General features: G+C 34.5%; 1 protein-coding gene across 3 annotated transcripts in view; it reads right to left on the bottom strand.

Annotated features, from left to right (window-relative positions):
* Window positions 1–26,882, bottom strand: part of URI1 (URI1 prefoldin like chaperone) — a 99,620-nt gene that overhangs the window by 44,052 nt on the left and 28,686 nt on the right. For all 3 annotated transcript variants that reach the window (XM_027044939.2, XM_053210894.1, XM_027044938.2), the window contains one exon: window positions 8,932–8,966. In XM_027044939.2, the coding sequence (XP_026900740.1) occupies window positions 8,932–8,966 (35 nt within the window). The remainder of the gene's footprint in view (window positions 1–8,931; window positions 8,967–26,882) is intronic.

Below are 26,882 nucleotides of genomic sequence, written 5' to 3'. Positions count from 1 at the left end.
AACATGCCTTGTTTTATTTCTTTGCATTGCTTCTTTGTTAAAAACCCACTAGCTTGATGGATGCCTGGGCTTTTATCTCTAAAATTAAGAAAATATAGGCACAGATTATATACAGGTAAAGAGGAAAGTCTTCTTATTACTAAAGAAAGGAATGATAATGATTTTTTTTCAAAGTATTCTCTTAAAAAGTCTAAATAAATTGTTAAGGTTATATTAAACAATGAAAACATTCTTGAAAGGAGGATTTACATTGTAAAGGATCTACAATTTGGGTGAGAAGGGAGACACATTAAAGATTAAAATGTATCTGTGTTAAATTTCTATTACTTTTTTTTAAATGGTTAAGGCAAAATACCATTAAATGAAATCTACAACAAAATTCAGGCAATATGGTGGCATACTCCTTTTTCTCAACTCTTTATACCTAGGAAATTTATGCTACCAGAAGACACTGATGAAATATTCCATGTTCTTTATACTTATGAATCCATCAAAAAACTTTATTAGAAACAGATACAAAAATGAACCTAAATATAAATACTTCTAATTTTTCTAAAGTTAACAAAAGAAAATTATCCAAGAGAGACAGATGCAGCTAACATTCTGCTAGATTTCCTCAATTTAACGTCTCAACAATAAGACAACAGAGTACAATGGATTATACACAGCAAAGCTGGGACTAAGGAAATTGTTTCGAGTGTTCTACCAACAAACATGTACATGTGACTTCAGACTTGTCAGTTATCATGGGTACCTGTTTCTTCATTCATTAGTGTTCTTTCACTCTAAGAATAAAATGAGATGCAAATGTGAAGAACATTTAAAAATTACACAAAAACACATCACTCTAAGTGTGAAAGAAATGCCCCAAAGTGCTTCCTGGTTCAGTTAGCTTTGGGTGATGAGTATAGATAATTTTAATTTTGTTTATTTTCCAAGTTTTTTACAACTGATACATATTTCTGTACCAAATCAGAAAAAAGCCTTTCAGAAAAGATGAATTTAGCTACAAGTTTATAACTCACTTAAGCTCTGAATGTTTGTGCCATTCTGGATTCTAATTTATAGGTTTTGTCATTTTGTTTTCAACTTTCTATGCTTTATTTCTAAAGTATATTTCAGAAAAAAGAAAACTTTTTGTATGTTGTTTTCCTAGAGCAGTGGTTCACAGCCATTTAAGGTCACTGATACCTATGAGAAACTGATAAAAACACTAGATTCTTGGGGTGCCTGGGTGGCTCAGTCGGTTGAGAGTCCGACTTTGACTCAGGTCATGATCTCGCGGTCCATGAGTTCAAATCCAGTGTTGGGCTCTGTGCTGACAGCTCAGAGCCTGGAGTCTGTGTCTCCCTTTCTCTCTGCCCCTCCCCCGTTTGTGCACACAAGTGCATGCTCTCTCAAAAATAAACATTAAAAAAATTTAAAAATAAAATAAAATGATTAAAAAACCCTACTAGATTCTTTCCTGATAGAATAAAAGGCCCTATAATCTGCATATAATTTCAGCAGAAGCCACTCATAAATCCCTTGAGGTCATAATTTTTTTTAAGAGGTCTTGTAACAGAAAAAAAGAGCAATCCTGTTTTTAAATATGTAAAATTCTCAAAAGTATCTTTAACTCAGTTAATTTAAATAAAAACAAGAAAACCACTGCCAATGTAGTCAAGTTCAATATAAATTAGTAAAAATATTAAACTGTACTCATGCCTCAATTTTTTTACCGCCTACATTTTCCTTAGTCACCCTCAAGTATCTTTAGTGTATCAGAATTTAGACTTTTGTACCTCAAAAAGGAACAAGACTCTGGATTATCACTGAGTGCTCCGCCTCTTGGTCGAGCACTGTTGTTGTCATATTCACACCTTTATCCCCACATGGTACTCTTCAGTGCTTAAAAGTTTTATTGTATATTGTCTTATAAAAAAATAAATTAACATGAATAGAAAATGAAAAACCTCAAAACGCAAGGAGATGTAGCTGTCAAACAATACAGTTAAGAAGAGGATTTTGAAAAGTCATTATGTATGCCAAATCAAATTGAGATGTAGCATCAATCAGAGTCACCAGATTTAAGGTGATGTGGGAAACTGTGAGCCAAACAATGTATATATGAACACTGTGAATAATACATAATCAAAGACTATGTTATAAATGACATGACAAGATGTACTTAGGGATTTTTGTAAAATCCCTTAAAAAATTCCCTTTAAAAAAAAAAACTCCCCTATAAAAAAAATCCTCTATAATGCATTATTTTCCATTTTATTTTCAGAAAACCATCAAGCATTAAACTACTGTGGCTCTTACAAAAATGATACAAAGGCTAGGGGACTACTAGAAGTAACAAATTCTAACAGCAATTTAAAAACCATTAACTTTTTTAAAAAACAAAAGCATTTACAGTTTGACCTTGGTGACATAAATACACATACAGAATTAAGAAGCTGAAGCAAATAAAACAAAATGTTTTAAAAAGGGAGAATTAGTTTCTCTTTAGAATTATGAGTAAATTTATCATTATTCTATTCTTATTTCAACCTTTCTATATATGTGTATTCATTTTATACTCAGGACAAAAAATTAAAAACCTAATTCAGATTCTGCTTTTAAAAATATCACCCTAGGGGTGCCTGGGTGGCTCAGTCGGTTAAACGGCCGACTTCGGCTCAGGTCATGATCTCGCGGTCTGTGACTTCAAGCCCCGTGTCAGGCTCTGTGCTGACAGCTCAGAGCCTGGAGCCTGCTTCGGATTCTGTGTCTCCCTGTCTCTGTGCCCCTCCCCTGATCATGCTCTGTCTCTCTCTGTCTCAAAAATAAATAAACGTTAAAAAAAAAAATTTTTTTTTAAATGAAAATATCATCCTTAAAACATTCAATTTGGGGGTGCCTGAGTGGCTCAGTCGGTTGAGCATCTGACTTCAGCTCAGGCCATGATCTCACAGCTGGTGGGTTCAAGCCCTGCGTTGAGCTCTGTGCTGACAGCTCAGAGCCTGGAGCCTGGAGCCTAGAGCCTGCTTCAGATTCTGTGTCTCCCTCTCTCTGCCCCTTTCCTGTTCATGCTCTGTCGCTCTCTCTCAAAAATAAACTTAAAAAAAATTTTTAATAAAAAAAAACATTCAATTTGAATCTTTTTTTTTGCAACTTAATTTGTTTTGAAACATCACATGCAGAAATTCCAAAACTTACTTAACGTCCCACATTCAGTACTAAGGTACCATACCATTAAAAAAACAAAAAACAGAAAAACAAAACTATGCAGGAACTTAAGAGTGGCCAAGAAAGGGATTACTATATATGATTCCTCCCTCTGTCCCTTGTCCCTAAGGACACTTTGTTAAATAACTACAGAGATTCCAACAACAGAAGCACGGATAATCTTCAGAAGTTTGGAAGTTGCTCCCTGCTCTACCGGGGGTGAGGATGGGAGTAGGGAAGACACATGAAAATGAAAAAACCCAAAGAGAAGGCCCTATACAAAATAGTGACTAAAAACTTTTGGTCAGTAAAATGGGAACTATGAAAAACATGGTTTTGAAATTTACCTGACACTGAAAAATGAAGTCATCACCATGAATAAATTTAAAGTTTTAAATGCATGCAAATCAGTATTTCACAGATTATGCATAATAAAATAAAACAAGTTTTATATAAGTAGATGAAGTCAAGTCAGGAAAGCACTGTTTCAGGTAATTCATGAGAAATATACCACAGACTACATAGCACTGTTATGAAACAGCTCGGTGCTTCTGTGGGGCAAAGAATCCCTAAAAACCTCAGACAGAGATAGATATACACATCCATCCATCCACACCGCCTGACTCGAAAGAGGAATCCCAAAAAAAACAAAAACAAAAAACAAATCTTCATCTGTGTTTTTAACTATTTAGGTATGCTTTCTGGTTATTTCCCACTATATACTTTGACTATAGACCGTACCAGAAACTAGTTACCCAACAGTATTTTTTCCTTTGAAAAAAATAACAAATACCAAGTATTTGCTTTAGAATCCCTCTCTCAAAATTCTTATGATGAGCACTGGGTGTCACACGTAAGTGTTGAATCACTAGACTGTACACCTGAAACTATCACACTGTATGTTAGCTAACTGGAGTTTATATAAAAATTTAAAAATAAAATAAATAAAATTCACATGCTCAAGTGTTTCAGCATTTGTATGCCCATATTTAAATCTATTCTTTCCAAAATTAAATATCTGAACAACATAAAATGCCTTTTTCTGTATTTTCATTTAAGTCTGCTTCAAGTAATTTTGTAGGTATCTTTACTACTTAAAACTCTCTTAACATGATTTAAAGGAAGCATGACAGTGAAGTGTTCACAATTCATATGCATCCAATTTATGGTTACAAACAATGCCTAACAGACATATGATGTGTATGTATGTGCCAGGCATCACATGCCATATTTCATTAAATTCTCACAAGTCAACACAAGTAATGGAACTTTTTTCTTGTGGGACATATTCAATACAAGTAAATACCTATGATGCATTAAAAATAACCATAAATTCTTCACTCCTCCCAACAACTGGAGCCTATTTCCCACCTTCTGAATCCAGGCTGACTGTGAGTTCCTTTGACCAACGGGATATGGCCTGGCAGCTTCCATTCTTGCTGCCCTGAGATCACCATGTAAAGTGAACCAGATAGAAGAGCACGTGGAGAAAGAGGCCCAGCTAACAACCAGCACTAGCCGCCAAACTTGTGGCCTATGGGTGAGGCCATTTTGGACAACTCAGCTGACGCAGCCACCAAAAGGCTGCAACCACACAAGTGAGCCCAAACAAGAGTAGCAGAAGGACAAAACAGGTAAGTCAAGCCCAATATGTACATCCACAGAATCATATACAAACAAATGGTCGTAGTTTTAAGCCACTAAGTTTTGGAGTAATTTTATTAAGAAATAATAAATATGGACTTAACAGCTTGGGAAGAATATATTTTGAGTTGTAAAGCCATACTCTTAATAATATCATTTATTTTTTAAAAAATCAGTACCAAAACTTATTTGGTAACTCTAAAAATTAGACCTTTAAAAAACAATGAAATTTATGGAAATGAAATAAAGAATAAGAGTTAACTAATAATTGAGAATGAACTCCAAGGTATAGAATCAAATGAACAGTATACAGTCTGATTTCATTTTTGCCAAAAAGGGTGGGAGAACAATATATAAAAACGTGGATGAATACACATGCACACATATACCTACATACATATACACACACATATATCCTTTATGAAAACTGTTTCTGAAAAGATTTGCAAGAAACTGGCAAAAACAGTTGTTTACAAAGATAAATGAGAATTGGGGGATAAGGGCAGGAGAAAAACTACACACCATTTATACCCTTAGAACTTCCTAAATTTTGAACTATATAAATATACTGACAAATTTAAAAATTTTTAGTTTAAATTTTTAAAAGCTTTATGTCTTAAAGATATATACTGTATTTCTAGATGGAATACATTTTCAGATTCATTTCAAAATAGTTGGGGGTGGGGAGAGGGTAGGATAAGCTGTTTAAATGCAAACACTCAGATGACACCATGAGTTGATCATTACTGAGGCTGAGTGATGAGTACAAGTGGATTCACAATACTACTGTTGTCTTTTGTCTGAAATTCTTCCAAATAAAAAGTTATCTAAAACATTAATGTAAAGCTTTAATAACACTGCTTAGAAAGCCATCTCTCCATCATGATAAAAGAAGATAATGGCATGAATACAAAATATTCAGGAATATTTACAAAGCTTTGACAGGTTTTTTTTTTTCTTTATTCATCTGACAATTAAATTTCCAAAAAAGATTTCAGAGCTACTATTAATATTTATTGAGAGCCAGTCTGGGTGTTCTACAGACATTATCTCATTCGATCTTCAAGTTAAGTAGTATCATAGTCACTTTACAAGGAGAAAACCAAGAATCTTAGTAATTCACCCAAGGTTACAGTTAGTAAATGACAGGATTCAAATGCAGGTCTGAGACTCTGAATCCCATGCTCTTTAGGGAAGAATTAAAAAGATAAAAAATTACAGATAATCTATAAACAGAATAATCAGGCCCTGGTGCATTAAACAGTAGAAAGTATATCCATATTTTAATGAGAAAATAGTGTGTGGGTTTTAAAAAACCTTATTTCTGAAGTTAAGTAAAATGTATTTTAAGAAAAAAAAGTTGTACTTAAATTTTTTTAATCTTCACTAAGTTGTAAACCACTGTTAGCTGTAAAAGTGTTGCACAAATTCTCAACTATTAGGCTCAAACATTTCCTCACTGTTATTAACTAAACAAATACTACAAATGTTTCTAGTTCACCAAAGTTCTGCAGTTTGAATTAATTTTCTGGAAGAGGTTTTTTTGGGGGGGGGGGAGCATATCCTGTCTGCCCCAGGCCATTTTTACCCCTACACTTCTACAAATATTTTTACTTCCTGTCCTACATTTAAAAAAATAATAATAATAAGATTACTTTTGAAGCCTAGAATATTCATTACTTTTCCCTTAAATAATGCTTTAAAACTGCACAAAAAGTATAAACATCACTAGCACCAGAAAGCATTTTTTAAAAATCATGTATTTTGTTTTTCCTTATTATGTATGTATGTTATGTATCCCATGAAGAAGGGGGGAGCTTAACTATATGAATTGTATTTTAGACTAGGCTAAAGCCAAGGGCTAAAGAAAACTGAAAAGCAACATGCTTTTAGAAGCAGTTATAAGACACCCTTAAGAATGGTTCCAGCTTCTGTTCCTGCTTCCTAGCTCTCTGCAAATAGCCCAAAATTATTGTGATTTCCCTGTATAGTGTCTGACTATGAATTCTTCCATGGCAGGGTCGTTCAATTCCAAACAGCAACACAATACTGGCATATGGTAGGAACTCAATCACTGTTTGTGGAATTAACAGAATAAAAATATCATGAGAATGCCACAATGCTCCCAAATAGCTATTTCCTGGCTTTCAGAGGAATAGAGAGACTTTGGTTTCAGTTTTTTTAAATTGCTGAGTTCACTGGCCATTTACATTCTAGCAGTATCAGATCCTCATTAAAAACAAACAGAAAAGTCTGTTTCCCGAGCCATATTAGAAATGATAGAGGAGAAATCAAATTTTAACTAGAAAATTTCTTTAAAATTTTTAACATATAAATAAGGTACTATACACTACTTTAAGATATGTGTAGGTAAATATCTAAGCTTCTGTAGTTGGGAAAGCTTTGGAAAACTGGCAACTGAAACTGAGAGTCACATGAAGATGTTCTGAATTAAATATCACATTTCTATCTGTGTTTACCAGGGCTGGGCACTGCTACAGTACTTGCAAACTAAAATGTTATATATAGCATTTATCATTTATAATGTTATATATTTGGTCTTCACTTACTCAAACATTTATTAAGTGCCTATAATATGCCAAACACAGTAGGAGGTGCTGTGGATTAAAAAAAAAAAAAAAAGAAAGAAAGAAAATATGTCCCTTGGCCTCAAAGGATTTTCAGTCTAACAGGGAAAGAATCTTGCAAAGCAAACCAGAAGCAAGTTATTCACACATATGCGTCAGTCAATTAGTATCTGTTCTGAGTGAATCCAATCTCTTACTGATTTCCTGAATTCCTTACCAAACCAATAGAGAGAAGTCCACATGAATAAAATTTCCCCGGAATTATTTGTAAAATGGATCTCTTTGGCCAAATTAGTGGGGGTTGGGGGAAAATGATTAATCTTTGGCCAACTACTTACATTTCAAGTTCCAACCTGGACTGAATGTGTAATGAAAAGCGAACGTCCATCATGGAAATGTTGACAGACTTACACTACAGTAGATGCAACTACAACACTGCATTTATTGAAAATTATGAAGTCCCTGAATTTTTATTTATAAAGTGGATATTATTAGTTTTAGATTATTTTCTGCACGCCAATAGTCAGAATTTAATAAGATGATGTGTACAGATTGCACCGATTTTCACTCTTATCCACTGCTTGCAGCCTATGTGCATTTAAACCAAAAAACATTTGATATATACTAACTATAAATTATTTCCTTGGAGATCTCTCAGGCATGAAGAAAAAGCCTCTTAAAATAAATTTAAAATATTATATGCTTGATGGTGTATAACCAAAGGTTTAATCTCACCACTAAAGGGGCAGTTACCATGATTTTGCAATAACCCTGCAGACAATAATCAAGACAGCTCCTGTTGTTCTCTCAGTAAAATCTTCGTAAACACAGCATGGATATATTGTAATTTGAATCTGTAAGATCAACAGCTATATCTCATGACAACTCATAATATAAGATTTTATTCACCATTAAATTGAGCATTTTCCTCAGAAGACTTAGGAAAGTGTGTTATTTACCAAGCATTGTCCTATTAACTAAAGATTAGCACATTAAAATAGATACGCTTTCTTTCTGTCCACACTCTAAAAAAGTGCAGTCCATAAAGAAAGCTCTGGGATGTAGGCAATTAATTAGATTTTTCAAACTTCAGGGAAATGTGGATATTTCCATCATTATTTTAAAACAACTGATTCCAATCATTATTCTACTACAAATATAAGAATATTCCCCAAACAGAGTGCTCTGTGATAACGCATGTTCAAAAATGTCTCAGTCTCTATCTATCTCATAATGATATTAATACTATGCTAGTTTGAAAAAAAGGAAAGGAAAAAAGGCAATTAGAATAAACACAAATGGTGACACAATTTCAGGAAATCAGGGAACACGTAATTCAGTAAACAGTGAAGGACAATATAAATTAGTATCAAAAGCATTCAAAATGGAGATTACTAGAAGAATTCAATTATGGGTTGCAAAAAAATAACACACACTTTATTTAAATACAAACAGATGACCCCATCAGTATTTCAGAAATAATATAAAACCATCTTTCACTCACCAATGCTGGATTTTCTCTTGGCAGTTAGTGACCACCTGTCATGAAAACAGATAACTACTCATGAAAAAACAGGGCTATACACAAAGCTACAAAATCAGTGTATCAGAAAACTAGAACAGTGGCTTTACAGATTTAATAGCATCTCGGTATACATTTTTATTTGTCAAATGCACAGAGATGTGACTGTTAGTTTTTAAGCAGCACACTTTATCATAACCCCTAATGCAGGCTGATAACTGCAGAACAAATTACAGCCTTCCGATTCATACTTTGCTACAAAACCCGCTTCATAACTATTAGGTGACATATGATATAAGATAACTAGTATTTTGTACAATCTACAGACCTGCTTTCAACGTTACATATTTTGTAGAATACGCAAATGTTATAAATAACAAAAAACCAATGTAACATCCACGTTTCATCACTAAAAAAAAAAAAAGACAGTAGTAAAAATATTTTATTTTGTCACTATATCTCCAAATGTTTTCACCTGTAATTTTTATTCTGATGCATTAAAAATGAGTTCAGGGATATTTTTCTACTAACATTTTTGAGAAGAAATACTTAGGATAAAGAGATGCTCTGAACAGCCCATTTGTTCCCTCAGTGAATTGATAAAATTTTAGGCACTTAATAGCCAGTTTAAACTATGTTTATAATGTTAAAACAATAAAATTAAGTACAAGAGTTATTTGCTTTTCTTAAAGATATTTCAGCAGATTCTCAAAATACTGGGGGGGGGGGGGGGGAGTGGAGGGAACAATGCTAACCAATGAGGAAAAACAAACACTTGAATGGCAATTTAAAAATAATACCCTTTTCAAAGATTACTAATTGTTTTCAATTTACCCATTAATAAAAATTTTAAACAATAATCTCAAATACTGTAGCACCATTTTAGAGACAGAGAAACTAAGGGATACAAGCCAAAATGCTCAATACAAGGCCATGTGAAAAAGACAGCAGTTATTATCTCGTTTGAAACACATTGCTTTAGTTCACTATTCTAAACACCAATATTCTCTCTTGTCTCTCTTGCTCAATGTTTCCACCCCAAAATCACAAGACTTTGGCGGGGAGGGCTGTCACTAAATTCCTATTATAACATTTAATTCCTGAAATAAATGTCCCCTTTTGGTACATTTTAAATACTAAGGCAGCAATCCTGTACCAAAATACATGCTGTAATCAGATACCCAACCATACTACACATTAACTCAGCATAAAAAGTCCGTCTTAGAATGAAGATCTCTCAGTAAGTATCAATCACATAGCAACACTTAATAACAGTGGTAATATATAACAGAGTACTGACTTTACATCTGGAAGAGCCAGGCTAAAACTACATCAATCCATTTCACTGTTTCTGATTTGGCAGTAATTATAAAATAGACAAACAGAATTAAATGTAAATTGAAAAAGAAAAAAATCTTCATGAAATCCTTTTCATAAAGTTCCTCTTTAACAACCCCATTAAAAGATGAGACCCAAAAAACAGTCAGGATGCTTTCCAATCCCAATGCATGTGTTTCCAAGCATGAAGTGAGCCAAAAGCACAAAAAGAAAAGCCCTGCAAACCATAAGAGCAGAATGTTCATTAACCTCTACATGATAATCCTTTCGTAGCTGCATATTAACTAGTTACATATTCATAATCATTTACATTATTTAAAGGACCTTCGATGAAATTTTCTAAGCAATATCCATTAGTAACAGTGTTAAAGGTTACAGAAGATAGTCTACTTAATGTTTCCAGGAAGCCTTTTTAATTAGTAAATATGTAAATTTGGCACATATGCTTTTTATGTTTAAAAAACAAGTCCCTAGCAGAATGGCATGTGTTCTTGCCATCACCCCCGACAGTCCAGTCTCCACTTTGTTTTAGCTCTCTTTTCCCCACCCCACAATCACCTCACCCTCTCTTTCCTAAAGTCTCCCCAAGAACAGATATTCTAGGATAAAACAACAAAAATCCACTTCAAAATTTATGAGAGAAATTTTCACTGCCAAAAGAGTCTTAAAGTCTTTATCAGTTACATATGGGGTTTAAGACAACAGAGACTTCAGTTAGGCACTAATCGAAGGTATAGGCTCTTTATTTTGAGAGTCAGATAAATATAGGAAAAGGTGAGAGAGGCAGGTATGAAAATACATAGACAGCCTTCTGACAGGACTACAAGTTATCTTTGTTTACATGATTTATAGCCCACTTACTTCCTAAAACCATTGGGTTCCTAAAACCCAAGCAGTTGTATTGATATTTTGAGAGATCTTTCTAGTTTTCTTCTCTTTTACAGCACATTTTTCAAAAGAAAATTATTAGTAAATTCCAACGCTTTAGATGCCAAGGAAAATTTTAGAAGAAAGAAAAATCTGATGATTCAAAGTTGAATCTGCATGGGTTAAAAAAAAAAACTAATTTTTCTGTTAAATAAATCCAAATAATCTTACTACTTCTGAAAATAGACTCATATTAATTCAAGTATTAAATAAACAAAATGGACCTGCTTCTATAAAAACTCTTGAAAAATAAAGCAAAACAACAAAAACCATTTCATTATTTTGTTGTCCTTCACAAAATCTTTTTTAAATAAGATGCCTATCAAGCAACAATAGTTTAAGTTAAACCTACCAAAACATGTAACTATTATTCCTGAAGAAAATAATCTTATTGAATCATTTTTATAAAAAGAATTAGTTAATAGGCTTCAACTATTAAAACAATTGACCTAGTAAATACTTTAATGTGATATAATTGCACTTAAAGCCAGAAATTTATAAAGAAAATATGTGCTTATGTAGTAGTACAGCACTAAATCCACAGTAAAGACTATAGTCCATAAAAGAGTATGAGGTGATTTACCACTTTTTAAGATACATTCCACCATTAGGAGTCTTTACCAACAACCCAGTAGTTAAAAAGTCACACAGTACACTTAATAATTCAAAACTGCCCTTACTCTAAGAGTACTAACAGTGGTATAGGCCAAGACTTCATATGATGACAATGGAGCTGTAACTGTTCAATAAGGTAGGTTTTAACTTCTTAAAGAGAGGAAACCGGAGTTCAAAATTGAAGTATGTTACCCAATATTATACAACTACCCAGGAACTGGTAAGAGATAAAATCACTTTTAGAAACAGGTCTATCTAACCAGGACTATCTAATGTCAAAGCCCATACTCACTGGACTGGACCACTTCTAACCATCATTCATCTTACTGGGTAACAGAAGAAAAGCAGCTGTTTTGGGGAGTTTTTTCAAGAAAGAGAGAGAAAGAGCACGAGCGCGCACAGGCAGAGGGAGGGGCAGAGGGAAGGAGGGAGGAAAGGGGGGAGGAAAGGGGGGAGGGAGGAAAGGAGAGAGGAGGAGAGGGAGAGAGGGAGGGAGGGAGAGAGAATCTTAAGCAGGCTCCACACCAAGTGCAGAACCCCGTGTGAGGTTCAATCTCATGACTGAGATCATGACCTGAACTAAAATCAACAGTCAGATGCTTAAGAGACTGAGCCATCCAGGCACCCCTATGGTCTTTCTTAAAGCACTGACTGCTGCTGCTACTACTTCTCCACTTCATCCACAAACCCACATGCACACACAAAGAAGACCTTGCCAATGTTGGTAAAAGCAAATAAGCTTAAATTCACCAACTGGCTAATAAAAACCCTCATTTCTTCCAATGCCTCATACAGCATCTGACCCTGGTCAGGTCAAGTGACTATAAACAACAGATTTCCCAAGCTCCATTTACTTGTATGTGTTTGGGGTAAGGGGGGGGGGGGGAGGGGGGGGGAAGAGACACTAGCCCCATAATTACTATCACATCTCATCATATTTTTAAGGCATTTGTAACTGAGTTAGATGTCCAGGATGACAATGGTAGAAGCCAACCCAACAACCTCTTTTTCTTTGTATCAGTGTCCAGCTAACACACATGCACGTTCTGTTATATACGGTTAAAATAACATTTGATAAATTTTAAAGTCAATAAAGTATATGGAATATAGGAATAATGCCTTTACTGTTCTTCCTCAGAAGTCACTTTCTTAAAACTATTTTTAAAAGGAGGGAATGAATTATTTAACATGTATTAAGATCTCCATTACTTATTTCCATTTGTGCTATTTATTTTGTTAAGAGACCACAAGGGGGCATCAACCTATGAGTTTTCTCTGTTAAATACAGCACCACATTAAAACTAGACTGGAACAGAAAGCCTAAAAAGGTAAGCCTGCCTAAGTCTCAAGTGATACTTCTATCAAAAATGATCCACTTCACTTCTAAAACCTTTCTAACTGTATTTCGATTTCAAATTCCCCATGTCATGGGTTCACATACAGAAAAATAATCTGAGGACTGTATTAATCAGAGCTGTCTAAATTTAGTTTGCTTCTCTTGCTGGACTGTCTTCAGAGAGATTGTACAATTTTGTGTTTTAGAGTTGCTGAGTCAAAAAGGAAAAAGTAACAGTGGTGGCTAAAACCAATGGGTACTACACATACACTGTTATCTGACAATTACTTTAAAAAGTTGAAAATAATTTCTTAAAAGACATATTATCAGTTAATTACAAGAATGTATAAATGCCATTAGCAAAAATGAACAAGATGTGTACTTCAACAAAATTAGCAAACTACTACAGGTCTTATTATTAAGACTCTTTGCAAAGAAGGAAGAAATTGACCACAGGTTCCTAAAAAAAAAATTGCAATAAACAGTAATAAACTGCAATAAACTGAGTGTTTCTACATAAAAATTTTTAAATACATATACTCTCTAAATATGCTGAATAAGGGCACCTGGGTGGCTCAGTCATTTAAGCATCCGACTTCGGCCCAGGTCATGATCTCATGGTTCATGAGTTCAAGCCCCACGTTGGGCTCTGTGCTGGCAGCTCAGAGCCTGGAGCCTGCTTCAGATTCTGTGTCTCCGACTCTCTCTGTCTCTCTCCCACTCGCACCTTGTCTCTCTATCTCTCAAAAATAAAACGTTAAAAAAATTTAAATAAATAAAATAAATAAATATGCTGAAAATCAAAAATACCAAAACCGCTACCAAAAGTTTATCTCCAATTATACAGAGCCAAAACAGTTAAATTGTCCTTATTCAAAAATATAGTTAGGATGGAATCAAAATGATCATCTTAATCCTCACTTTTACATTTAGCCCAGTTTTCTCCTACACAGACTTCTGATGCATTTCTCATATTCAAACCCAGCCTCTATTTCCACAAATACCAGACATGCTTTGGTATTGTATATTCCATTCCCTTCATGGTTCTACCTGCAAATTAGGGCTCTTTTTTTTTCAGTCGTTACTCATAATACCAAGTAAAAAGATACAGTCGTGTCACAATGGAAATATTAAAAGACTAACATACATCCAACAATATTTCTAAAAATGAAGACCCTGATATTTGGAGAGTTCTGTTTTTAGGATTGGGAATTGGAAATCCAGGAAACTCTTAACTGTGCTGGCTGAAAGCCCAGTAAGTTATAGGCCGTGTCTACTTAACTCACCATGTATTCACCTGCCCTACAATAAGTATGCATCAAGTCCTTTTAAAGAAGTACAAGTCTACAATCACTTAGTCAAAAACCTCAGGAGCAGACAAGTTTCTCAATTTAGAACTTTTCATACCTTAACAAGGTAATACAGTACACACACCATACATTATGACACACACACCCCCTCCCCTCCAGTGAAACACCATGCAGTATCAAATATAATAACACTGGCAATATAACATGAATATTCAAAGTAGGTGGAATAAGTGCCTCACTCAAATCAGTTCCAATCAGTTTGTCAACAAATGAATATGCCACAAACTTAGGCAGAACTTTGTTTTCAGTGCTTTTTAGACTTCTGAATTACAGATTGGGTATTATGACCTATATTTCTGAATGTGAAATAATGCTTGAATTGCAGCTTCCATGCCCACTCTTTTACTACAGATACCAATCATTTTCTCTTCTTTCCCACACCTTACTCCCAGAAACCCTGCCTTTCTCCTACCTACAATAGGCAAAGGATCCCATTTCTCCATCTGTAGCCACAGTGAATGGAGAGGGTGGATATCTAATACTAACTGGGCTAAATTTACTCTAGACATAAAGACAGGCTGAGGTGGGGGCACCTGGGTGGCTCAGTTGGTTGGGCGTCCAACTTCGGCTCAAGTCATGATCTGGCAGTTTGTGGGTTCAGGCCCCGCATCAGGCTCTGTGCCGATAGCCTGGGTCCTGGAGCCTGCTTCGGATTCTGGGTCTCCCTCTCTCTCTGCCTCTCTCTCTCTCTAAAAATAAAATTAACATTAAAAAAAATTCTTAAAAAAAAGACTGAGGTGATAACAAATTCTGGACCTGAAAGATGACCACAATGGAACTTGCACAAACTACCGAACCATCTAAACAAGCAAGCAAGGGTATAAATGTACAACAAAACACATGCACACACCAACAAAAAAATCCTGCCTGGGGTTCCTCCTAAATTCTTACGGTAAATTCTTTCAGAACATTCTTCCAAACATTTCTATGGTTTACAATTGACTAAGAAATCTGACACGTAGATTAGAACGATGATATGCCTGTGAAGATCTCAAAGAAAACAATTCACTAAAGAGCAAATACAAATAGTAGAATGATGAATAAAAATCTCACTAGTGACCAAAAAAAAGTCAAATTAAGGAAATCTATGAAATGCCATTTTGCACCAATTAAAGGTAAATTATGGGTCGACTGGGTGGCTCAGTCAGTTAAGCATCCGACTCCACATCAGGCTCCGCACTGACAGTGCAGAGCCTGCTGGGATCCTCTCTCTCCCCTCTCCTACTTGTTCTCTCTCTCTCTCTCTCTCAAAATAAATAAATAAAATAAATAAAAGGGTAAATTTTTATTTTAAAGAAATACTATGCACTGTCAATGAGACTATAGTAAAGTTAATACTAAATCATTATAAGTAGCTATGTAACTTCAAAACTTAGTCCACACTTCTACCAAGTAGGGACAAAAAGCTTCTGACAAACCAGTAATCCCTCTGGGAAATGGAAAAGCCAGATAAACAAGCTTCTTTTCTTCACAGGCATCTTTAGAGTTGCCAAAGCGATGGGAACAAGAGAGACTAAGATTTAGAGAGCAGATGACTATAAAGGAGTGTGTATTCTGAAGCTGCTTTTTTCTCGGGCAATTCTAGGCACAGGAAGAGCTAGAACTATGTTTGCCCCTGAGCAGACAGCCATGAGTGGGAGACAGAAATAAGCAGAGCCTGGGGAGTCTGAGAAAGCCACAGACACAAAATCAGAGACATGAGTGGGCTTAAACATGTACTCTGTTTCCTTTTCATGACATTTATCAAATTCTGAAGCTCAAAAAGCTAACCTGAAACTCTGAAAAAGCAAAAAGTTCAGGATACTGATGAAACAAATTTAGAATTCAGAAACCTCCGAAGAAAGAAGTCTTGGTGAAAGTCCTAAAGGAATCAAGAATAGCTGATACTTTAAATAAGCAAAACCTGGCCTGTACGTCATTTAGCATTTGCCATTAAAGTGTCCAGCTCCTCCTCTCTCTACCTAGCAGAAGAAAGGTAGTGAACTTTCCAGAGTTCACTCTCATCTTCAGGAGTACCTGCAATTTTTAAAGACACAATCACAGCATTTAACTAAAAATAACTAGGACACCAAAACACAAGATCATATAACCAAATATCCAAAAGAAAGAAAAAGAAAAAACAGAATCAAACAAACATGCAATCTACATATTGAAGCTAACAAACTAAAACATAAAGTAACAATAATTAACATGTTCAAGAAAATGAAAGAAAGAAATACATGGAAAGATGACAAACTTCACTAAAGAACTATAATCTACACACACAAAAAAAAATGAACTGTATATTCTGTAATTGAAATATCCAAAATGGGCTGAATAAATGGTGCTAATGAGAAATTACACACAGCAGAAATCAGGATTTTAGAGGTGATTATAGGTCAATAGATTATAGGTCAATAGAAAATATCCAAATTAAAGCTCAGAGATTTGAAAACAAAAAATGGAAAATACAGAAAAGACCAATAAGAAACATGTGAAATACTGTATAACTGAAAATCCAGAAAGAGAAGGAAGACCAAATGTGGCAGAAGCAGTATATGAACCTATCATGACAGGATTTTCTAAAATAAAGATGAAGGTATCAGCCAGATATAAGACACACTAAGAACCTCAAGCAAGAGAAATAAAAGAAAAATATATCAAGGAACAACGTACTTACACGAATGAAACCCTCCCTGCCAAAAAAAAAAAGAAAATTTTATAAGCAGCAAGAAGGAGCAAGTAGATGCACTGTCTTCAAAGTAGCACAAGAAGAGTTAGAGCAAATTTCAGCAAAAAATTATGGAAATCAGAAAATAAGATAAAATTTTAAAGCAATGAAAAAAATAACTGAAAATCCATATACATAGTCTACAGCAAACAGATCTTTCTTTCAACATGAAGAAAAATTAAAAACATTTTCACAAAGAAAAAGAATTCTTCACTAGCAAATTTTCACTAAAGAAACACTACATGTAATTAGATGATGTGATGGAGGTGTCAGCTAATGCTAAGGTGATAATCACTTTACGATATATAAGTATCAGATCAACAGTTGTACACCTTAAACTTATACAATAGTATATGTTGATTACATCTCAATAAAGCCAGGGGAAAAATACTACAGTGACTTTTGAAAACAACATAAATGCAGAAAGAATTAAAGAGCAATTGCAGAGGTAATTTCAGAAAGTAAAGGTATGTCAATATTAATCACATCGAACAATTTTAAATGAAGTACTGTGGTGTTTAAAACACATGGAATCAGGGGCGCCTGGGTGGCCCAGTTGGTTGAGCGGCCGAGTTCGGCTCAGGTCATGATTTCACGGTCCGTGAGTTCCAGCCCCGCGTCCGGGCTCTGTGCTGACAGCTCAGAGCCTGGAGCCTGTTTCAGATTCTGTGTCTCCCTCTCTCTGACCCTCCCACGTTCATGCTCTCTCTCTGTCTCAAAAATAAATAAACGATAAAAAAAAAATTTTTTTTAATAAATAAATAAATAAAATAAAACACATGGAATCACAATGCATGAAAGCAATACTGCAAGGGGTGGGATGAATAAATGAATTCGTGTTGTGACCTCCAGGAAAAATTACCCTAGTAAAAAAGAACACAAGTATATGGTATATTTAATGCTAACACAGATATAGTACTAACATACCATAATAAAAAAAAGAATGTATCACAAAGAAGCTCATAGATGAGAAAAAAATGCAATATGGCATATTTGATTAAACCAAAGGAAGACCAAAAAAGCAGAGAAAAGAACAATGAGATACCACTTCACATCCATTAGGATGGCTCAAAAGGAAGCAAGGAGGAAAGGAAAAGAGAAAAAGAAAGAAAAAGAAAAGAAAAAAGGGAAGGAAAAGGAAGAAAATAACAAGTGTTGACCAAGGATACAGAAAAACTAAACTGTGCACTGCTGGTGGGAATGTCAGATGGTGCAGCCACTGTGGAAAACAGTAAGGTGGTTTCTCAAAAATTAAACCCAGGATTACCATATGATACAGCAATTCTACTTCTGGGTATACACCCAAAAGGGCTGGAAGCAAGGTCTCAAACATATTTATACACTCAGTCCACAGCAGCATTATTCACAAAAGACAAAAGCTGAAAGCAACACATGTCCATCAATGAATGAACGAATAATAAAATGTGTATATTATTCAGCCTTTAAAAGGAAAGAAATCCAGAAATATACTGTAATATGGGTAAGCCTTGAAGACATTATGCTGAGTAAAATAAGCCAGACACAACAGGACAAATACTGTAAGATTCCTTATGTGAGTTACCTAGAGTAGTCAAATTCAAAGACAGATGGTAAAATAGTAGTTGCCAGCAGATGGAGGGGGTTATTTTTTAATGCATAATTTCAGCTTTACAACATTAAAAGAAAAGTTCTGGAGACGGATGATGATGATAGTTTGCACAACAATCTGAATGTACTTAACATCAGTGAAATGTACACTTAAAATTGGTTTAAATGATTTTGTTATGCGTAGTCTACTAAAATTTTTAAAAAATAAAAAGTTCAAAGGTGATAGAATGAAACTAAAATACTTCAATAACTTCATTATACAGAAATTGACTAAATATCCTAGATAAAAGGAAAAGGGTATCCAGACTGAAGTTGTAAAACCACAACTAAATGCTATTTAAAAGAGACGGAACACCAATAGATTGAAGTTAAAAGACAGATGTGTTATGAAAAGAAACAAAACCAAAATAAGCTGGTGTAACCATACTAATATTCAATAAGAGAGACTTGAAGGCAAAAAGCATCACTAGAGATTTTTATTACAGTCCTAAATTTGTATGCACCAAACAACAGAACTTCAAACTGTGTAAAGCAAAGGTTAAAAAAAGAAGAAGAAAAATATAAATCCACAACCCTAGTTAGAAGAGATTTCAATACACGTCTCTTCAAAAATGACAGAATGAGCAAACAAACAAAAAAAAATCAAGGATATAATAAAATACTTGAACACTACTTTCAACTAACTTGAGCTAACAAAATTATGAAACTCAAAATCTGCAGAATTCATATTCTTTCCAAGTAAATTATGGGACACTGACTAAAACTGACTAAAACAGATCATATAGTAGGCCATGGGACAAGTCTTAAATTTCAGTTTTGCAAGCTGTGTTCTTTGACCGTATAGAAGTAAATATGACATCAACAGAAAAGTAGAAAATATTCAATGTTAAGAAATTAAAGCACAGATTTCCAAATAACTCATGGGCCAATGAACAAATCACAACAGAAATCAAAAAAATATATAAATGGCTGATAATGAAAATAATATGCAAATTGTATGGGGTACCTAAGGTAATGATTAGAGAAAATTTTAAAACTCAAAGTGCATACATTACAAAGAAGAGCAAAAATCAATGACTTTTTCATCTCTATTACTTTTCATGTTAAGAAGCTAGAAGGGCACCTGGGTGGCTCAGTCAGTTAAGCCTCCAACTTCAGCTCAGGTCATGATCTCACAGTTCCTGAGTTCAAGTCCCACATCGGGCTCTGTGCTGACAGTTTGGAGCCTGGGGCCCGCTTTGGATTCTCTGTCTCCCACTCTCTCTGGCCCCTCCCCCAGGACATGCTCTGTGTCTCTCTCTCAAAAATAAATATTAAAAAAATTGTTTTTTTTTTAAAGCTAAAAAAAGGGGCACCTGGGTGGCTCAGTCAGTTGAGGGTAGACTTCAGCTCAGGTCATGATCTCACAGTTCATGAGTTCAGGCCCCGCATCGGGCTCTGGTCCTGACAGCTCAGAACCTGGAGCCTGCTTCAGATTCTGTGTCTCCCTGTCTCTCGGTTCCTCCCCCGCTCCTGCTCTGTCTCTCTCTATCCTTAAAAAATAAATAAAAACATTAAAAAATAATAAATTTTAAAAAATTTTAAAGCTAAAAAAAATTATAGCCAAAAGGAAATTTTTAAAAAGAAGAATAAAAGCAGAAATCAATGAAGTAGAGAGCCAACATACAGAAGAAAAATTAAAAGTTAAAAATTGTTCCTTTAAAAAGATAAAATTGAAGTCTTAGCCTCAGCAATCAGACAACACAAAGAAAGAAATAAAAGGCATCCAAATCAGCCAGGAGGAGGTCAAACTTTCACTCTTCACAGATGACATGATACTCTATATGGAAAACCCAAAAGATTCCACCAAAAAACTGCTAGAACTGATCCATGAATTCAACAAAGTTGTAGGATATAAAATCAATGCACAGAAATCAGTTGCATTCCTAGACACTGACAATGAAGCAACAGAAAAAGAAATCAAGGAATCAATTCCAATTTACCAAAAAACATAAAATACCTAGGAATAAACATAACTAAAGAGGTGAAAAATCTATACACTGAAAACTATAGAAAGCTTATGAAAGAAATTGAAGACGACACACCAAAAAAAGGAAAAATATTCCATGCTCCTGGATAGGAAGAGCAAATATTGTTGAAATGTCAATACTACCCAAAGCAATCTACATATTCAATGCAATACCTATCAAAATAACACCAGCACTCTTCACAGACCTAGAACACACAATCCTAAAATTTGTATGGAACCAGCAAAGACCCCGAATAGCCAAAGCAATCTTGAAGAAGAAAACCAAAGCTGGAGGCATCATGATCCTGGACTTCAAGCTGTATTACAAAGCTGTAATCATCAAGACAGTATGGTACTGGCACAAAAATAGACACTCAGATCAATGGACCAGAATAGAGAACCCAGAAATGGACCCACAAATGTATGGCCAACTAATCTTTGACAAAGCAGGAAAGAATATCCAATGGAATAGACAGTCTCTTCAGCAACTGGTGCTGGGAAAACTGGACGACATGTAGAAAAATGAACCTGGAACACTTTCTTACACCATACACAAAAATAAACTCAAATGGATGAAAGACCTCAATGTAAGACAGGAAGCCATCAAAATCCTCAAGGAGAAAGCAGGCAAAAACCTCTTGACCTTGGCTGCGGCAACTTTTTATTCAACACATCTCTGGAAGCAAGGGAAACAAAAGCAAAAATGAACTATTGGGACCTCATCAAAATAAAAAGCTTCTGCACAGTAAAGGAAACAATAAACAATACTAAAGGCAACCAATGGAATGGGAGAAGATATCTGCAAATGACATATCAGATAAAGGGTTAGTATCTAAAATCTATAAAGAACTTATCAAACTCAACACCCAAAAAACAAATAATCCAGTGAAGAAATGGGCAAAAGACATGAATAGACACTTCTCCAAAGAAGACATCCAGATGGCCAACCAACACATGAAAAAATGCTCAACCTCACTCATCATCAGGGAAATACAAATCAAAACCACAATGAGATACCACCTCATACCTGTCAGAATGGCTAACATTAACAACACAGGCAACAACAGATGTTGGTGACAATGTGGAGAAAAAGGATCTCTTTGGCACTGCTGGTGGGAATACAAACTGGTGTAGCCACTCCGGAAAAATATGAATAGTCCTTTTACTAACAAAGAAACTGAGATTGTGGTGTTTTGTTTTTTTTTTTTTCCTAATGTTTATTTTTGAGAGAGAGAAGGAGAGAGAGAAACGTGGGCAAGGGGCAGAGAAGGGAGATGGAGGATCCAAAGCAGGAGCCCGACGTGGGGCTCAAAATCACAAACCATGAGATCATGAGCTGAGCTGAGGTTGAGCCACCCAGGCACTCCAAGACCATATTTTAAAATATTCATGAAAGGAAAATACTAAGCCCAGACAGCTTCACTGACGAATTATTTCAAACACTTAAGTTAAAAACATTACCAATGGTACACAAGCTCTTATGTAAAATACACAAAAATGAGTTATTTTATGAGGCTAGGATAACCCTGAAACCCAAACCAAACATGAACATTACAAGAAAAATAGAAAACTATAAACCAATACCCTCATAAACACAGAAACAAAATACCTTAACAAAATAATAAGAAATTTAATTGGACAACATATGAAAAGATAAACACATAACAAGGGGCTTTCTCCAGGAATGCAATGGTGTTTCAATATTTTAAAAAAATCAAACTAACTCACCACATTAACATCTCAAAACACAAAAAAAGCATGTGATAAAATTCAACATCTATTCATGATAAAAGGAGCAAAGTAGGAACAGGAGAACACTTCCTTATTTTCATAAAGATTATCTACAAAAAGCCTACAGTAAACATCATTTATAATGATAAAATATTTAAAGCTGTTCCCCTGATATGCAGAACTAGATAAGAAAGCCTACTAACACTACTTTTAATCAACACTATATTAAAGGTGCTACAGATCATTCAAAAGGCAAAAAATAAAAGCCTGAACAACTAAAGAGAATAAAGTGCTATTATTCAGATAACATGCACATGCCTGTATATATTACACATATAGTATCAGAATATACATTTAACAGTCAATATACAAAAATCAAGTATGAGACTATATACCAGTAAAACACGAACACCAAATAAATCATAAAATGCAATTAAAAATAACAAATATCAAGGGATAATCTAAAATACATTCAAGATTTATATACTAAAAAAAGACAATACTAAGTTAGAGAAGAACTAAGTAAACAAAGATATAACATGTTCGTGGGTTAGAAAACAGCGCAATAATGTTGATAGTCCCCCAATATTTAGATACAGTGCACTCCAAGCAAAACCCCAGGCAGGTTACTCTGTATTAAAAAGAAGATTTTAAAATATTCATAACAAAGCAAAGGCTCAGGGCACCTGGGTGGCTCACTTAAGCATCCAACTTGATTTCAGCTCAGTTAGTGATCTGACAGTTCATGAGCTCAAGTCCCATGTCAGGCTCTGCACAGAGAGTGTAGAGCCTGCTTGGTATTCTCTCTCTCTGTCTTTCTCTCTCTCCATCTTTCTCCCTCTCTGTCTCTCTCTGTCCATCCCCCATGCATGCTCGCTCTCTCTCTCTCTCTCTCTCTCTCTCTCTCAAAATAAATAAACTTGAAAAAAAAATAAAGCTATGGTTCAAGAACAGTATAGGCAATTTTGAAGACAAAGCTAGAGGAATTTACCACTAGATATCAAGACCTAGCCAGAAAATGTGGTATTCATGCCAGTATAGGCAAATGACCCAATGAAATGAAATAGAAGAGAAACAGAATTACATATACATGATCACATAACTTATGAAAAAGACATACTCTGTATGGAATTAGAGCTATGACTTAGAAATAAGTGTTACATGCTAGGAATAAGAGCAAAATTCAAACAGACCAAAAGAATTTCAACTGGCTGCTAAAAGAAAACTTACTAATAATGTTTGAAAAGATAACATCATCTACAGTCCCTACAACTTTTCTACAAGGTCTGTCATCCAATCAAAAATTACAAGGCAGCCTACGAAAACAGGAGCAGCTGATAAGAAACCAAGAGCAAAAATAAACAATGGTAACAGACTCTCATTTGATTTACATATTGCAGTTATTAAGACGCTTTATGATAAACATACTCATGAAAATAGAGTGAAGGTTAGAGACATCAATTCTAGATGCCTAGAATCCACATAAAGTGAAAACACAAGTTACATAAATAAAAAACAGAATAACTGTCACTAGGCATTTGGTAGATGGGTTTATTAGCAGACTAGATACATAAGAACAGAGAATTAGTGAACAGGAATACAGCTCAATAGAAGGTATCCAAATTGGCATACAGAGCAAAGAAGGACAGAACAAAGATGAGGAGAAAAATCCTGAAGTAGATAAGGGGAAAAATATACACAAATTTTTCAGAGAAGAAAACAATTAAGACTGACAGAAGACTAACAGAAATGAAGGAAGAAAATCAAAAGATAATGTAATGGCATCTTAAAAGTGTCAGGGGTGGGGGAGAACCTACCAGCTTAGAGTTAAATAAAAATGAAAAACAATGTTTAAAACCATAATCCTAACATTTTAGAGCATAAAACATATGTGGAGGTAAATGTGATAATAGCACAAATGAGAGAGGGTTAGTTAATGAAATTAACCTATCAAAAAATTATTTGAATAATTTCATAAGTGACAAAATTTCAGAAGATGAACAATTTCCTACTAATTTAGACTACAGTAAGTAAATGTTACATATTATAATCTCTAAGGTAATAACTAAAAGGAAAGTAAAATAAAGCTAATAGAGTTTAAAAGAGAAATAGTTATGTTTACAGATTAGAACTTCAAAAATAAAGGCATGAGAAATAACGAGAAAGAGAAATATTTTGCTCACAGATTAGAACTTCAAAAATAAAAGCATTAGGTAACATCAGGAGGCTAAAAAAAGAGACTGAAAATAGCAAAAATAGTAACCTTTAACTGGAAAATGTGATTATTTTTCAAATAAGAGCCTAATTAAGATATGCTAATGGACCCTTAAGATACAAGTTATCACACACAAAGAATTGACAAGATCTTAGTAAATTCATAGTATTAAAGAGATGGATCGGGGCAGGCTAAAAAGGCTCTGGTTTAAATAGAGTTCCTGAGAACTAGGATGAAGATGTGCATGTAGATTAGGGACAAAGGAGATCAATTCAATTTTAGCAAATAAGATTGAGCTGTTTGTGGGCCATTCAAGGGAAGCTGCCCAAAAGGCAACAGGTCTGGACAAGAGAAGGCATACAGAATTATATGAGAGAGGACAGGCGGAGTAGAGGACAGCCAAAAATGAAAAGTACAGGATGTTTAAGGATCAGATGAAGAAACTAGAGACAAAGTAGTAATGAAGAGGTAGAAGACCCAAAAAAAGCAAAATCACAAAAGTTCCTAGGGTACACAGTTTCAATAGTTTACCAGGGAGCAATTAAAGTTTCCAGTAAAGCACAGAGGTCAAGTATGGCCAGAACTCAAAAAGGGTTCACTGAGTTTGGCAAGTGAAATATAGTAACTTTAGCTAGAGTAATTTCAATGAAAAGACAGAGGCTAGCTTCTAGTAGCTTGAGAAGCAAATGAAGAGCAAAGACTTAGAGAAAATTATTACATTGTATTATGTTTTAACACATTTCCCTACAGATTTATAAGTCCCTCCAGGGCAGAAAAAGTACCCTATGTATCCCAGTTTCTAGTACAGTGTCTGGCACAAAACTCAACCTTGTATTTTTGTTCCTAGAAAAAAGCATCAATTTGCAATTACTTTAATATGACTCGATTCATAAAATAAAGAAATCAAAGGCTTAGGAACAATGGTCAAATCCATAGATTAAACAGGATTTTTGTTTGTTTTTCTGTTTGTTTTTTGCTATATTGTATTAGGATTTCTTTAAAAGAAACACAGTATTATTTTAAAAACATACTTAGGGTATTCTGCCTCCTAAAACTCAGGTCATCATCTTAAAGTACAGTAAGTATGTGAGGAGTAGCTAGAAATGAACCTAAAAACATCAGACAATACAAAGGTCTCAAATCACATTTTATTGACCCTGGATTTTACTCTAAGTACAATCGGACTTACAATGATAAAATGACAAAATTCTATTTACATTGTTTAAAAAAAAAAAAAAAAAAAGACAGCTCTCAAAAACAAGTAGAAGTGGAGCAAGAGTGGAGTCACCAAGACCAGCGAGGAATTACTTGCCTCCAGGTAAGAAACCATTACCTTGAAAATGGCAGTGGAGATCACTAGAAACTAAAAGCACACTGTTCTCTAGCTTTTGAACATCTTATTCTGCTAGTCCTCTTACCTCTTTTTACTTCATATTTTAAGTTAAACTGATTAGCATAGAAGTATAGTTTATAAAGCTAAACCAATTTACCCTCTGACCCAATTACACCTCTAGGAATTCATACGAAATCATTTCACAAATGAGAAACAACATATGTAGAGTGATCCACTGAAACATTTTTGCATTATCAAGAGACTGAAAACCACCAAATGTCCATCAAAAAGATACCAGCTGAATACCGGATATTATACCCACACAATGAACCATAAAATATGATGAGGAAGATCTCTATGAACCAGAGTAATTCCTAGATATAAATTTAATGAGAAAAACAAGGGGTAAAATATAACATGCTATATTGTATGTAAAAAGGTGGGAAGGGAGATAAGAGTATATTTTAAAATTTACTTTCAAAGAAGAAACACAGGGAGGATAAACTAGAAATTACTGAAAATGATTATCAATTGGGATAGGTAGAAGAACAGAATTAATTACTTCAGTACACCTTTCGATACAGTGGTGATTTTAAACCACGTAGATGTTTTATGTATTCATAAAACAAAATTAAATCAAACTGATAAAAAAGCAAACACTAAAATTCAATACAGATAGAAACTGTACATCAAATCCAAGAGATAACTGCACAGCAAAAGCGGTAGTAATTCAAGCACCTTTGAGATCAGTATCCTAACTCTA

Source organism: Acinonyx jubatus, chromosome E2 (genome assembly GCF_027475565.1).
Source record: "Acinonyx jubatus isolate Ajub_Pintada_27869175 chromosome E2, VMU_Ajub_asm_v1.0, whole genome shotgun sequence".
Taxonomy (NCBI): domain Eukaryota; kingdom Metazoa; phylum Chordata; class Mammalia; order Carnivora; family Felidae; genus Acinonyx; species Acinonyx jubatus.
This window is presented reverse-complemented; position numbering and strand designations above follow the sequence as displayed.